Raw genomic sequence first — 15806 nt, 5'->3', positions numbered from 1 at the left:
TTCACCCTGTTCTTTCAGTTTCATCAAGAGACTCTGCAGTTCCTCTTTGTGACAGAGTCATTTCCTAGGCAGGTTGATAAGAAGTCTAGGGGTCCCCAAGGAGAGAGGCTTAAAGCTCAACATTCCAAAAACGAAGATCATGGCATCCAGTCCCATCACTTCATGGGAAATAAATGGGGAAACAGTGGAAACAGTGTCAGACTTTATTTTTTTGGGCTCCAAAATCAGTGCAGATGGTGACTGCAGCCATGAAATTAAAAGATGCTTACTCCTTGGAAGGAAAGTTATGACCAACCTAGATAGCATATTCAAAAGCAGAGACATTACTTTGCCGACAAAGGTTTGTCTAGTCAAGTCTATTGTTTTTCCTGTGGTCATGTATGGATGTGAGAGTTGGACTGTGAAGAAGGCTGAGCACCGAAGAATTGATGCTCTTGAACTGTGGTGTTGGAGAAGACTCTTGAGAATCCCTTGGACTGCCAGGAGATCCAACCAGTCCATTCTGAAGGAGATCAGCCCTGGGATTTCTTTGGAAGGAATGATGCTAAAGCTGAAACTCCAGTACTTTGGCCACCTCATGCGAAGAGTTGACTCATTGGAAAAGACTCTGCTGCTGGGAGGGATTGGGGGCAGGAGGAGAAGGGGACGACAGAGGATGAGATGGCTGGATGGCATCACTGACTCGATGGACGTGAGTCTGAGTGAACTCTGGGAGTTGGTGATGGACAGGGAGGCCTGGTGTGCTGTGATTCATGGGGTCGCAAAGAGTCTGACACGATTTAGCAACTGAGCTGAACTCAACTGATAACAATAATGTATCCTGCCTAAGTCAGTCTCTGGACTAAACCTTTTATCTAATCCTGTTATCTTAAAATGTAAATTATGGGAATATGTCTGGTGAGATCTTTACAACCTCCAGACATTCTTTGGATTCATTGGAGAGTATACAACTCCATTGCTAAGACTAGCAAGGGAGTACTCTTTCTACACACTTCTGATGTCTACCCCCTTCTTTTTCTAGAAGCTTTCCCTATCTCCTTTATACTTTAATAAAACTTTATTACAAAAAGCTCTGAGCAAACAAGCATCGTGTCTGGCCCCGAATTCAATTCTTCTCCTCCGGAACAAGAATCCCAGCGTATTTGCATGATTCAGCAACAACCTTTCATTCACTTTGTGCTATAAGGGTGGTGTCATCTGTGTATCTGAGATTATGGATATTTCTCCGTGAAATCTTGATTCCAATTTGTGCTTTATCCAGCCTGGTATGTCACATGATGTACTGTGCATATAAATTAAATAAGCAGTGTGACAATATATAGCTTTGACGTACTCCTTTCCCCATTTGGAATCAGTCCATTGTCACATGTCTAGTTCTCACTGTTGCTTCTTGACATGCATACAGATTTCTCAGGAGGCAGGTAAGGTAATCTGGTGTTCCCATCTCTTTAAGAATTTTCCACAGTTTCTTGTGATCCACACAACCAAAGTCTGTGGTGTAGTCAATAAAGCAGATGTAGTTGTTTTCCCAGAACTCTCTTGATTATTCTGTGATCCAAGGGATGTTGGTAATTTAACCTCTGGTTCCTCTGCCATTTCTAAATCCAGCTTGAAAATCTGGAAGCTCTCGGTTCATGTACTGTTAAAGCCTGGCTTGGAGAATTTTGAGCCTTTGGTATTGTTTGAAACGAGGGAAATTGTGTAGTAGTTTCAGAGTTCTTAGGCATTGCCTTCCTTTGTGATTGGAAGGAAAACTGACCTTTTCGCATCCTGTGGCCACTGCTGAGTTTTCCAAATTTGCTGGCTTATCGAGTGCAGAACTTTAGCATTATCTTTTAGGACTTGAAATAGCTCAGCTGGAGTTCCAACACCTGCACTAGTTTGTTGGTTGTACTGCCTTCTAACACCGACTTTACTTTGGATGCCAGGATGTCTGTTACTAGGTGAGTGATCACACCATCGTGGTTATGTTGGTCATTAAAATCTTTTTTGTATAGTTCTTCCATATATTCTTGCCAACTTCTCTTAATATCTTCTGCTTCTTTTAGGTCCATCCCATTTCTGTCCTTTATTGTTCCCGTCTTTGCATGAAATATTCTCAGTACCTCTAATTTTCTTAAAGAGATCTCTAGTCTTTACCGTCCTATTGATTTCCTTCCCATTTAGGTCTCCACAGAGCAATGAGTAGAGTTCCCTCTTTCCATCATAGTTTGAAAGTCTCTCTGTATTTGATTTCTTAAAACTAATATTTTATTAAGTTTCTCTAATTTGTATTCAGCTTCCTCAGACAGCGCCTTATGTCTCCTCAGTTTCTGCTAAGTTCTCTGTCACTATCATCTATGACTTTTAGATTGAAAGATCTAATAGAACATTTTCAGAAACATGTGTGGCAAGAAGTGGATTTAAGAATTACTAGGCACCTAGGATTTGTGAAAGTGCTTGGTGTCTCCACTTAAGATGACTAAAAGCAAGAAGTAATCATTAGATTGCCTGTCAACTCTTAATTCAGTGGCCCTTGGAGGTTTTTATCTTGTTTCTTCCCCATAACCTATTTGTTTGCCATCTCATTTTGTCCAGCGTTCTGTTTGTGGTCTATGTTTTGAAGGGTGCAGGAACGTAGTTAGTCTTCCTTCTGGTATCTGCACCTTGGTGGGTGAGATTGGTCCAGAGGTTTGTGCCCTTATCCTCTCTTGATCTGTGCTCTGATTGCTGTTAACTGTGACCAGAGCCTGCCGTGGATATTCAGGGCTGTTTCCCCCTTGTTCTGTGGTTGTTAATGCCCTCTCTCTGGTGGTGCCTGCTCCCTGCGTGGTGGAATAGAGCCCACAGATCTGAGTCTTAGCTGTGATTCTGATCTGTGGAGCCAGGCAGGTGGGATTGGAGCACACCCACTGGGAGAGAAGTCACTTAGTATTACTCCTCTAGGAATGTTCACTTCAGGGTGTGTTCTGGTGCCCCCTCTCATGCGTTCTTCAAGCTTTTATGTTATGTAGTGTTGGTACTGCTCTTGTCCACCTTAACCATGGGCATGATGAACTGTGGCCCTGGTGTCTCTCAGCTGTTGTTTTCACAAGGTCACCATCATAGATTCAGTGAAGTCAGGTCCTAGGATTACATTCACCGTGGAGCTGGACCCGCTGTGGTTCTATGGGGCAGCTCATGCTCTGTCCTGGCCCAGCTCCCTTCTGTAGGAGCCCACAAAGTCTATAGCTGCTAAAGCTATTCCTGCCATGACTGGGAGAGCCCTGGTTGTTGGTTCAGACGCTCTGTAGGGGCTGAGGTTACAAAGCCGGTCATGGGTGTAAGACCATGGCTTGTGTTGCTTCAAGGAGAGGTTACAGCTTTTCTTCTTTATCCCTGGGGCTCACCTATGCTTTCAGCTCCATCTGTGCCTATGGCCAACTCACAGGTGTCTGCTCCTAAGGCTACCCCCAGAGTACAGGAGTCTTCTGATTGTGGATGAGGCCAATGGGGAAGGCCATAACTTAGGGCTCAAAAGACCTATGTGGGTGGAGTTCTTCATAGTCCCTGTCGAGCAGGGGCCAGCACAAGGGACAAGGGATGCAGTGGGCTTCTTCTTTGGATATCACTTACCAATGGCATTCTGCTCTCGAATGATTCAGGCTTCCACCACAAACATCCTGTTTGCAAAGCTCCTCCCTTACTCCCATCCCTTCAGGATGTTTCCTCATTGCCAATTATAGTCCGCTGCCTGGGTCTGCTCTACAAACCCCACATTTCAGAACGCAGCTCTTTTTTCTTCATTGGTGCACATGCCTGTATGGCTGGGTGGGCAGGGCTGGCATCAGTGCCCTGTGTTCAGCTCTCACTCTGTCCTGCTGCCACACCCTGGTTGCCATGTTCTCTCCTCACAGAGAATGAGACTCTCCTCCTGTCCAAACTGACTTCACCCCACTGAGGGGCTTCCCCCGATATGGAGACCTCTCCTCAATTTCATCTCCCTGCAGGGTTTCAGGCCTGAATCCACTTCCTCTCCTCTTCCTCTTCCTTCTTCTTTCTTTTGTCCTACCTGGCTCAGCAGGAGCCTTTCTTGTCCTTTCAAATTTCCAAGGGCCTCTACTAATGTTCATCTGGGCTCTGTGAGAATTGTTCCATTTCTCATTCATTTGTGTAGAGAGAAATGAGTCCACATCTGCCTAAGCCTCTGGCATCTTGATCCTTCCGTCTGTTTTATTTTTAAACTAGCTAATGGTCATCAATTTTCTCTAAATCTTTTAAAGATATTCACTGAGAATAGCAGGGAAAATTACTTGTTATTTGGTATCTTTCAGCTATGTCTCTACAAGACACCCAGGATTTGATGCCGAGGAATGCAGCGTTAGAAGATGTATTCCCAAAAGCAAACCTAGGAATATATCAAACATTTCACCTCAGAAACTTAAATTTAATGAAAGACAGGGAATATACAAGGGTAAATGAAAGACAGAGAGGATGTTTATATGGACATAAAGAAATGCAGACAGTTACACATAATGCTAACATTACTGGAAAAAGAAATGAGCAACGTGAGTCAACTTGGGGAAAACAGCAACTTCAGTCTTCAACATCTACCGAGAAGTGTAAGTGTTTAAGAAAAGATTTCTATCCTTTTTTGAAACATACATGTTCTCTGAAAGGAAACGTGAAAAATCTGGAAGGTAATCTAGTCCCTAGTGCAAATAGTGATTCAGGCAATTCTGAATGTAGGCTTCGACTAAATACGCATTCAAGCATGTCTGAACACCTACAATTTAACAGTGAGAGGGCAAACTCACAATCTAATCAATTTGAGGGATCCGTGAGCAGGGTGTCATTTTTCTTCCCCCAACAAATATTTTCTCTGCATTCCAAGATGTATCATGTTGATGATAATGGAACAGACACAATCCAACCATTATTGTTCAATACATATTGTGATATGGTTAATACTCAACAACTTTCCATGTTTAATAAAATGAGTCATACCTTAAGTAAGAGCTCCAGCTCCAATAATTACAAGAGTATTTATGGTGGAGTGAGAAGGTATTCAGGCAATGAAACTGGGTATACGGTTGAAGGAGACTCAAACCTCATGAAACATCAGGGATCCGAATCTTCAGACAAGGATTCTAAAAATAATAAATGTAGAAATACCTTTGACCAAATGTCAGGTTTTTCTGTAGATAAGAATACCTGTACTGAAGAAAGGATTTGTACTGAATATGGTAAGGTTTCTAATCAGTCTTCAGAACTTATTCAACAGCACACTGTTCAGAATCCACAGAAAGAAAACAAGTGTAAGATATGTGGGAAGGTGTTTAGTAAGTCATGCCATCTAAGTAGACATAACAAAATTCATACAGGAAGGAAACCTTTCAAATGTACAGAATGTAGCAAAGTGTTTAACCTTCGCTCACTTCTTACTAAGCATGAGAGAATTCACACTGGAGAGAGACCTTATAAATGTACAGAATGTGGCAAAGCCTTTACTTACAACTCACATCTTACTCAACATCTGCGAATTCATACTGGAGAGAAACCTTATAAATGTACAGAATGTGGCAAAGCCTTTATCTGTTACTCACATCTCACCTATCATCAGCAAATTCATACTGGAGAGAGACCTTATAAATGTACAGAATGTAGCAAAGCCTTTATCTGTTACTCACAGCTAACCTATCATCAGCGAATTCATACTGGAGAGAAGCCTTATAAATGTAAAGAATGTAACAAAGCCTTTCATCGTCTTTCACTTCTTACTGGACATCAGCGAATTCATTCTGGGGAGAGACCTTATAAATGTAAAGAATGTAACAAAGCCTTTATTCAGTGCTCAAATCTTACTCGACATCAGCGAATTCATACCGGAGAGAAGCCTTATAAATGTAAAGACTGTAACAAAGCCTTTCATCATTGCTCAGTTCTTACTCGACATCAGCGAATTCATTCTGGGGAGAGACCTTATAAATGTAAAGAATGTAGTAAAGCCTTTATTCAGTGCTCACATCTTACTCAACATCAGCGAATTCATACTGGAGAGAGACCTTATAAATGTACAGATTGTGGCAAAGCCTTTAGTCATAGTAGTAATCTCACTAAACATCTGAGAACACACACTGAAGAGAAACCCTAGTAATGGAACAAGTGATGGAAGAGGATTGTCCTAAACATGCATTAGAAAACACAAGAGTTTATATAAGAAACCAATGGAAATGATGTAACAAATATGTAGAAAGGTATTTAATCAAAAGTTAAATTGAAGTAAATATCAGAGGTTGCATGCTAGAAACCATTTCATCAATTTTGTTTTCAGAGGTTTCTCTGAAGTACAATGACTGTAGGGAGTACTCCATAGTTAAAACACATAGAAAATGGATATATTAGCATGAATCGTGAGATGAAGGTTGATGCTTAGAAAGTTACAATTCTTAGTAATGTATGTATGCTTGTTAATAATGACGTGATTTGAGATTATTTGAAGTCAATGTAATTCAGCACTCAAATAATCCATACTATGCTTTGTTTCTAGTGTTTTTGCAAACATAGGTTTTTGATGGTTTACTAAAGATTAGCCTTTTTATATGTGTTGCAACCATTTCTGTCTATTCTCCATTAGAAGATGAAGGATACCATAATATAAAATGGACAATGAACATCTAAATGGAGGTATTTGTCATTGATGTGAAATATCTGCAGGTAGCCATGATATAAGTGGTCATTTAATCTTTCCATGTATTAAAGTAAGACAGAAGTTGGTTGTTAGGTGTAAATAGTAATATCCTTGATTTGTAAGAAGAACACAATGACAGTTCACTGCAATACTGATGTATCTTTATAATATCAACACAAGTCATGATTATTACTTGACACTGTTGAAATAAAGACAGTGATAACCTAGAAACGTAAGAAACCCTTCCTGGAAAAGGCATGGAATTAGTGTATACCATGCTTGTGAAGTGCTTCCTAGGCTTTGGTAAGCCATAAAAATCACAAATCTCACATCATTTTATCAAAAAATGAATATATTTCCCCATACTTTTTATCTGTATTTAATCATGGATCATACTGTGGCTTGTAAAAGGTTTTATTTCAACTATGTGTGAAATTAATACATGGTTATTAATGAAAGTGAATGGCTTTTAGTGTTTCAGTTGATTGTAATGAATGAAGTGTTAACCCACCACCAACAGTAACCTCGCCCACCTTATTTAAGGTTGTAGTGAAGAGACCACAATGAACTATTTGGTAGCACAGAGAGATGGCATATGTGGAAGTTAGTTTACACACTAGCTTTAAATTTCTCATAACTTCAGATACATTCCATCATTTCTATGTTGTATCTCCTCTCCCATTTTGTAACTACTTGGACACTGGGATGGTTCTAATAAGAAAGATGATAGAAAGTATTGTAGACAGTTTCCGTGAACTGCTCCGTGCTGTTGCTGCCTCAGCGTCTGTCTGGGAGCAGGCAGCCTGCAGTTCCCTGAACTCACACCAGCCAGTCCTGTGAGCACCTGCACTAGATGACCACCTTCCTTGAGACCAGCAGTCTTGCTGAACCCCAGGGTCTATTCACAGGCCCCCATTCAATCACACTGAGAGAGTCAATTTCTAGGCAGGTTGATTGATAAGTCCTGCGATCCTCAAGGAGAGAGGGGTCTGGAATTCTCAAGTAGGAAGAACTTTTTTTTCCCCCCTCTACATTTCTTAGGATTATGTAACAAATTATCCTGTTTGAAGATAGTCTCTCGAAAAAAAAAAACCTGGCTAATCCTGTTGTCTAAAAATGTAAATTATGGAAGTGGTTCTAGTGAGGTCTTTACAACCTCCAGACATGCTTTTGATTCACTGGAATAACTAATTAAAAGTATATAGCTCCTTTGCTAACACTAGTGAGGGGGCACTCTTTCTGTCCCCTTCTGATGTCTATGTCAGAAGCTTTCTCTATCTCTTTTATACTTTAATAAAACTTTATTACACAAAAGCTCTGTGCGATCAAGCTTCATCTCTGGCCCCAGTTTGAATTCTTTTCCTCAGGAGGCCAAGAATCCAGGCATATTTTGTGGTTGAGCAGCAACCTTTCATGCCTTGTAGAGGGAAATGGCAACCCACTCCAGTGTTCTTGCCTGGAGAATCCCAGGGAGCCTGGTGGTCACACAGAGTCGGACAAGACTGAAGCGACTTAGGAGCAGTAGCCGCAGCGGCAACCTTTCAACACTGTCACAGTGCTTACCAGAATCCTTGTCTTGGTTTGAATGGATTAATTCACACTCAGCCTAGGGAGCCTAAGACACTTCACTCAGGGTAACTGGAAAGCTGAACTGCAAGTTCTCCTGTTTTCTCTGCCTGATTCTAGCTTTAACCTCTCAGAAATTCCTGCCCTAAATCCTCCCCTACAGAGAGGTCTTAGGTGTGGTGAGTGTGAGGCTTTGAGCTCAGGACTCCTGAACGTTGGTTTGGGGGAAGAAACATCAGAAAAAATGGGATTTGCTGATGACTCCTTTCACGGCCCCACTATAGACCTGCAGATTGATAACTTCTTGGAGTGGGAACCTGACCACCAGGGATTTGCATTCATTGAAGTGGTTCAGAAAGAATATTTAGCCATGTGGTTTCACATCAGGAAAACGTGACCAGTGTCAGGAAATGACCTCAATGATGCCCTCCCAACAGACTTCTATGTTGGTCCTTTGGGAGCATCACTGTGGTGTGTTGGAAGTGCTCCAGGGGATTGTAAAGGGAGGCCCGGGTTAAGGACGTGGCTCCTGGTCCATTTGTGAGACCTGAGCCCTGGCGTCAGTCTGAGGAAAGGGAGCAAGGATGCTCTAGCTCCATTTGGATCAGGGAATTCAGTCAACTCACATTGTCTGTGGGAGCAGAGTGTTAGGAGCTCTCTATGAGGAGAGAACAATCAAGAAATTACTTCACAGGCTGGTCTCCACATAGGAATTGATTGCTCCTGAATCTCTCCTGATACAGGACAGAAGAGGTCGGTCTTCTCAGCTTTTCAAGGTCCTTCTGTCTGTAGGAGCGGTGGTTACAGGTTAAAGGGCTGTGTTGATGCCATCAAAAGTATTTTCTCAAAATTCAGAAGTGTGTTTGCAGCATAACATACCCAGAGAATTCAGAGCAGGAGGAAGAAGAGGAGGAAATGGCAGCTTCTCAGGTAAATATCCTGTCCTGGGTCTAGGGCTGTGTCTGCTTTTCCTCCTGAAATGCCCCAACAACAATCTGCAAGCCTTTAGCTCTCTGGTCCTAATTTTTCTTCCCAGGCATTTGTTATCTTATTTTTTTCCCATTTCATCTTATAATAGTCAAGACCTGGCCTTTAGACTACTTCCTTGTGTCCCAGAGCCTTTTCTCCCTTGTCTGCATCCTCGCTTTCTATGGAGCATGATGAATTCTCAACATGAATCAGCGACTTTCAACTGTTGAAACTATTCTTGTGAGAGATCAGCATGGGGAGTCACTCCTATCCTCACCCCCACTGGGATCTGGTTTGGTGTTAGGAATTTAGAGACATTGGGAAATGCAGTGATGACTTAGCACCCAGATGCAATTTAGATATTTAAAATAGAGTTTGAAGTGCCATTATACATAGAACCAACACTCTTCTGTCCATGGGATTTTCCGGGTAAGAATTCTGCAGTGGGTTGCCAATTCCTCCTCCCCGGGATTCTCTCCACCACGAGACTGAAGCTGCATCTCCAGCATTGGCAGGCAGATGCTTTACCACTTAGCCAGCTGGGTAGCCCAGTGACTCAACTCACTGGTCCAGAGTTTTTCAGAAAATTTTCAACGGGCATTGTACAGGGACGTGTTGTTAGAGAACTATAGGAAGCTGGCCTGCTTGGGTGATGACAGCTTCCTTCCAGAATCCCTTATCTACCCGCTGGGTTTTGGTTCCATCATTTCTAGAATGTTTCTTAAATTTTCTGCTTCCCACAATAGTTTGAAATCTCTCCTTGAGGGGAAATGGGTATATATGAGTTGAGAAAGAAAGGCTTCAGGATAATTCATTATGCTGGTAAGCTTTTTCTTCCTTTGTATACTCTGCCTCCTTCTGTAAGAAACAGTTCGTAGGCAGGTTGATAAGAAGTCTGGGATCCCGGAGGAGGGGGCGTGTCTGGGACTCTCGAAGAGAAGATAGGGGTCTGGAATTCTCGAGGAGGAGGAAAGGACAAACACCTTTTTTTCCTCTACATTCCTTGGTCTTAGACACATAAAATGACTTTTTTATGTGTTTATATATCTTAGACATGACTTTTTCTTTAATCCCAGAACTAATGATTAAACAACAAACAACTCGGTTTAAACTCTGTCCTAGGGATTATATAACAGCAATGTCTCCTACAGTGGAAGTGAGAAATAGATTTAAGGGCCTAGATCTGATAGATAAGAGTGCCTGATGAACTATGGAATGAGGTTCGTGACACTGTACAGGAGACAGGGATCAAGACCATTCCCATGGAAAAGAAATGCAAAAAAGCAAAATGGCCGTCTGGGGAGGCCTTACAAATAGCTGTAAAAAGAAGAGAAGCGAAAAGCAAAGGAGAAAAGGAAAGATATAAGCATATTAATGCAGAGTTCCAAAGAATAGCAAGAAGAGATAAGAAAGCCTTCCTCAGTGATCAATGCAAAGAAATAGAGGAAAACAACAGAATGGCAAAGACTAGAGATCTCTTCAAGAAAATTAGAGATACCAAGGGAACATTTCATGCAAAGATGGGCTCGATAAAGGGCAGAAAATGTATGGACCTAACAGAAGCAGAAGATATCAAGAAGAGGTGGCAAGAATACACAGAAGTGTACAAAAAAGATCTTCATGTCCCAGATAATCACGATGGTGTGATCACTGACCTAGAGCCAGACATCCTGGAATGTGAAGTCAAGTGGGCCTTAGAAAGCATCACTACGAACAAAGCTAGTGGAAGGTGATGGAATTCCAGTGGAGCTATTTCAAATCCTGAAAGATGATGCTGTGAAAGTGCTGCACTCAATATGCCAGCACATTTGGAAAACTCCGCAGTGGCCACAGACTGGAAAAGGTCAGTTTTCATTCTGATCCCAGAGAAAGGCAATGCCAAAGAATGCTCAAACTACCGCACAATTGCACTCATCTCACATGATAGTAAAGTAATGCTCAAAATTCTTCAGGCCAGGCTTCAGCAATACATCAACCGTGAACTTCCTGATGTTCAAGCTGGTTTTAGAAAAGGCAGAGGAACCAGAGATGAAATTGCCAACATCCGCTGGATCATGGAAAAAGCAAGAGAGTTCCAGAAAAACATCTATTTCTGCTTTATTGACTATGCCAAAGCCTTTGAGTGTGTGGATCACAATAAACTGTGGAAAATTCTAAAAGAGATGGGAATACCAGACCACCTGACCTGCCTCTTGAGAAATCTGTATGCAGGTCAGGAAGCAACAATTAGAACTGGACATGGAACAACAGACTGGTTCCAAATAGGAAAAGGAGTACATCAAGGCTGTATATTGTCACCCTGCTTATTTAACTTATATGCAGAGTACATCATGAGAAACGCTGGACTGGAAGAAACACAAGCTGGAATCAAGATTGCTGGGAGAAATATCAATAACTTCAGATATGCAGATGACACCACCCTTATGGCAGAAAGTGAAGAGGAACTCAAAAGCCTCTTGATGAAAGTGAAAGTGGAGAGTGAAAAAGTTGGCTTAAAGCTCAACATTCAGAAAACGAAGATCATGGCATCCGGTCCCAACACTTCATGGGAAATAGATTGGAAACAGTGGGAACAGTGTCAGACTTTATTTTTTTTGGGCTCCAAAATCACTGCAGCCATGAAATGAAAAGACGCTTACTCCTTGGAAGGAAAGTTATGTCCAACCTAGATAGCATATTCAAAAGCAGAGACATTACTTTGCCAACAAAGGTCCGTCTAGTCAAGGCTATGGTTTTTCCTGTGGTCATGTATGGATGTGAGAGTTGGACTGTGAAGAAGGCTGAGCGCTGAAGAATTGATGCTTTTGAACTGTGGTGTTGGAGAAGACTCTTGAGAGTCCCTTGGCCTGCAAGGAGATCCAACCAGTCCATTCTGAAGGAGATCAGCCCTGGGATTTCTTTGGAGGGAATGATGCTGAAGCTGAAACTCCAGTACTTTGGCTACCTCATGCGAAGAGTTGACTCATTGGAAAAGACTCTGATGCTGGGAGGGATTGGGGGCAGGAGGAGAAGGGGACGACAGAGGATGAGATGGCTGGATGGCATCACTGACTCAATGGACGTGAGTCTGAGTGAACTCCGGGAGTTGGTATTGGACAGGGAGGCCTGGTGTGCTGTGATTCATGGGGTTGAAAAGAGTCGGACACGACTGAGTGACAGAACTGAACTGAACTGATCCTGCTTGAGGACTCTTTCTCCTTCCTGAAAGCCTTCTGGCTTATCCTGATATCTTAGAATTTATATTATAGGAGCGGGTCTGATTCCGTTCAGTTCAGTCGCTTAGTCCTGTCTATTTATGACCGCGTGGACCACAGCACACCAGGCCTCCCTGTCCATCACCAACTCCTGGAGTTTCATCAAACTCCTGTCCATTGTGTCAGTGATGCCATCCAACCTTCTCATCCTCTGTCATCCCCTTCTCCTCCCGCCTTCAATCTTTCCCAGCATCACGGTCTTTTCAAATGTGTCAGGTCTTCACATAAGCTCTCCAAAGTACTGTAGTTTCAGCTTCAGCATCAGTCCTTCCAATGCATATTCAGAACTGATTTCCTTTAGGATGGACTGGTTGGATCTCCTTAGAGTCCAAGGGAGTTCCAAAAGTCTTTTCCAACACCACAGTTTAAAAGCATCAATTCTTTGGTGCTCAGCTTTCTTTGTAGTCCAACTCTCATATCCATACATGACTACTGGAAAAACCATGTCTTTGACTAGACAGATCTTTGTTGGTAAAGTAATGTCTCTGCTTCTTAATATGCTGTCTAGGTTGGTCATACCTTTTCTTCCAAGGAGCAAGCGTCTTTTATTTTCATGGCTGCAGTCACCATATGCAGTGATTTTGGAGCCCCCGCCCCCAAATAAAATCTATCACTGCTTAGATTGTTTCCCCAACTATTTGCCAAGAAGTGATGGGACCAGATGCAGTGTTCTTAGTTTTCTGAATGTTGAGTTTTAAGCCAACTTTTTCACTCTCCTCTTTCAGTTTCTTTTTATTTTTTTCAAGAAAGAAGAACCTTTCTTTACATTGAGTTGAGCTCTTCTTCCAAGGAAAAAAAAAAAAAAAAAGTGTTCTCATATTTATTTTGTCCTGAATTCTTTTCTTAATTTAAGTATAGTTGATGTACAGTATTACATTAGTTTCAGGTATATACCATAGTGATTCAGTATTTTTACAAATTATACTCTATTAAAAGTTATCACAAGACAATGGGAATAATTCCCTAGGCTATACAATATATCTATGTTACTTATCTATTTTATACATAGTAGTTTTTTTAACTTATTTATTTTAATTGGAGGCTAATTACAATATTGTAGTGATTTCCTGTTTCAGTTTCATCAAGAGAGTCTTTAGTTCTTCTTCACTTTCTGCCATAAGGGAGGTGTCATCTGCATATCTGAGGTTATGGATATTTCTCCTGGCAATCTTGACTCCAGCTTGTGCTTCATCCAGCCCAGCATTTTTCATGATGTACTGTACATATAAGTTAAATAAGCAGGGTGAAAATATACAGCCTTGAGTAGTCCTTTCCCAATTTGGAACCAGTGTGTTGCCCCATGTCCAGCTCTAACTTGCTTCTTGACCTGCATTCAGATTTCTCAGGAGGCAGGTCAGGTGGTCTGGTGTTCCCATCTCCTGAAGAATTTTCCACAGTTTGTTGTGATCCACACGGTCATAGGCTTTGGCATAGTCAATAAAGGGGTCTGGGTCTGGTAGGATCTTTCTATTGTTAAGTTCTAATCCTGTTATCCTCAAACATAAATTGTCGGAGTGGGTCTGTTAAAATTTTTACAACCTTGAGACATTCTTTTGATTTCTTTTAATTACTGATTTAAAAAGTATATAGCTTCCTTGCTTAGACTAGCAAGGGGGGCACTCTCCACCCTCTTCTGATGTCTAAGTCAGATGCTTCTCTGTCCCTTTTTCACGTTAATAAAACTCTGCTACACAAACCTCTTGAGTGATCAAGCCTGGTGCCTGGTCCCTGGTCCCGAAGTTAAATCTTCTTGTTTGGAGATCATGAATCTGACACCCTTCACTGTAACCTATCACTGCATTCTAGGTTAGTGGTAATTGTGTAAGCTCTGTGTTATTAAATGCTGCTGCTGCTAAGTTGCGTCAGTCGTGTCCGATTCTGTGCGACCCCATAGAAGGCAGCCCACCAGGCTCCCCTGTCCCTGGGATTCTCCAGGCAAGAACACTGGAGTGGGTTGCCATTTCCTTCTCGAATGCATGAAAGTGAAAAGTGAAAGTGAAGTCGCTCAGTCGTGCCCGACTCTTAGCGACGCCATTGACTGTAGCCTACCAGGCTCCTCTGTCCATGGGATTCTCCAGGCATGAGTACTGTAGTGGGGTGCCATTGCCTTCTCCGATAGTATTAAATAGGCACACCTAGCATTAAATAGGTACACCTTTTCTTAATTTCACAGTTACACACTTTGCCTTCGTAGTACTTGATCAGTATCTCAGGATCTGATGTTATGTGTTTGTTAGTGTTAAATAGGTGATTTGAATAAAGATTTTGGGGAAATCATTTTCCAGGTTGTATTAACATTCTCCCTTGCATTTTCGTCTCAACTGAATATATCACTCTTCGTGATCCTAGGGACTATACAATCCATGGAATTCTTTAGGCCAAAATATTGGTGTGGGTAGCCTTTCCCTTCTTCAGGGGATCTTCCCAACCCAGGGAACGAACCGACGTCCCCTGCATTATGTACTCTGCATATAAGTTAAATAAGCAGGGTGACAATAGGCAGTCTTGACAGATTCCTTTCCAAATTTGGAACTAGTCCATTGTAAAATGTCCAGTACTGTTTCTTCTTGACTTGCATTCAGATTTGTCAGGAGGCAGGTAAGGTGGTCTGGTATTCTCAACTTGTTAAGAATTTTCCACACTTTGTTTTCATCCACACCATCAAAAGCTGTGGCATAGTCAATAAAGCATAAGTAGATATTTTTCTGGAACTGTCTTGCTTTTCCTATGATGCAACGGATGTTTGCAATTTAATCTCTGGTTCCTCTGCCTTTTTTAAATCCAGCTTGAACATCTGGAAGTTATCAGTTCACATACTGTTGATGCCACACTTGAAGAATTTTGAACCTTACTTTGGTAGTATGTGAAATGAGTGCAATTGTGCGGTAGTTTCATCTTCCTTTGCCATTGCCTTTCTTTGGGATTGGAATGAAACCTGACCTTTTCCAGTCCTGTGGCCACAGCTGAGTATTCCAAATTAGATGGCATATTGAGTGCAGCACTTTAGCAACATCATCTTTTAGGACTTGAAACAGCTCAATGGGAATTCTATCACCTCCACTAGCTTTATTCATACTGATCCTTCCCATGGCCCACTTGACTTCAAGCTCCAGGATGTCTGCCTCTAGGTGAGTCATCACACTGTCCTGGTTATATTAGTCATTAAGATGTTTTTTATATTCTCTTCTGTGTATTCTTCTCCCTTTTTCTTAATGTTTTGCACTTCTGTTAGGTCCATACTATTTCTGTCCTTTATTTTCCCATCTTTGTATGAAAAGTTCCCTTAGTATATCAATTTTCTTGAAGGGATATCCAGTCTTCCCCATTCTGTTGATTTCCATCCCACATTGGTCTCCACATAGCTATGA

At 41.7% G+C, this 15806-nt stretch overlaps 1 protein-coding gene across 10 annotated transcripts in view; it reads left to right on the top strand.

Moving 5' to 3' along the window:
* The window catches only part of LOC102402095 (zinc finger protein 724), a 56980-nt gene that overhangs the window by 31408 nt on the left and 9766 nt on the right, over positions 1 to 15806 (top strand). For 6 of the 10 annotated variants that reach the window (XM_045163328.1, XM_045163325.1, XM_045163327.1 and 3 more), the window contains one exon: positions 4293 to 7129. The exons of 2 other annotated variants lie outside the window; for them this stretch is intronic. In XM_045163328.1, the coding sequence (XP_045019263.1) occupies positions 4293 to 6112 (1820 nt within the window). In that variant the 3' untranslated portion in view covers positions 6113 to 7129. Of the gene's footprint in view, positions 1 to 1839; positions 2064 to 4292; positions 7130 to 15806 lie in introns of those variants that run through there. 2 more of the 10 variants (XM_044931488.2, XM_044931490.2) reach the window with 2 other exon arrangements.

The sequence above is a fragment of the Bubalus bubalis genome, chromosome 18, assembly GCF_019923935.1.
Source record: "Bubalus bubalis isolate 160015118507 breed Murrah chromosome 18, NDDB_SH_1, whole genome shotgun sequence".
NCBI lineage: Eukaryota > Metazoa > Chordata > Mammalia > Artiodactyla > Bovidae > Bubalus > Bubalus bubalis.
This window is presented reverse-complemented; position numbering and strand designations above follow the sequence as displayed.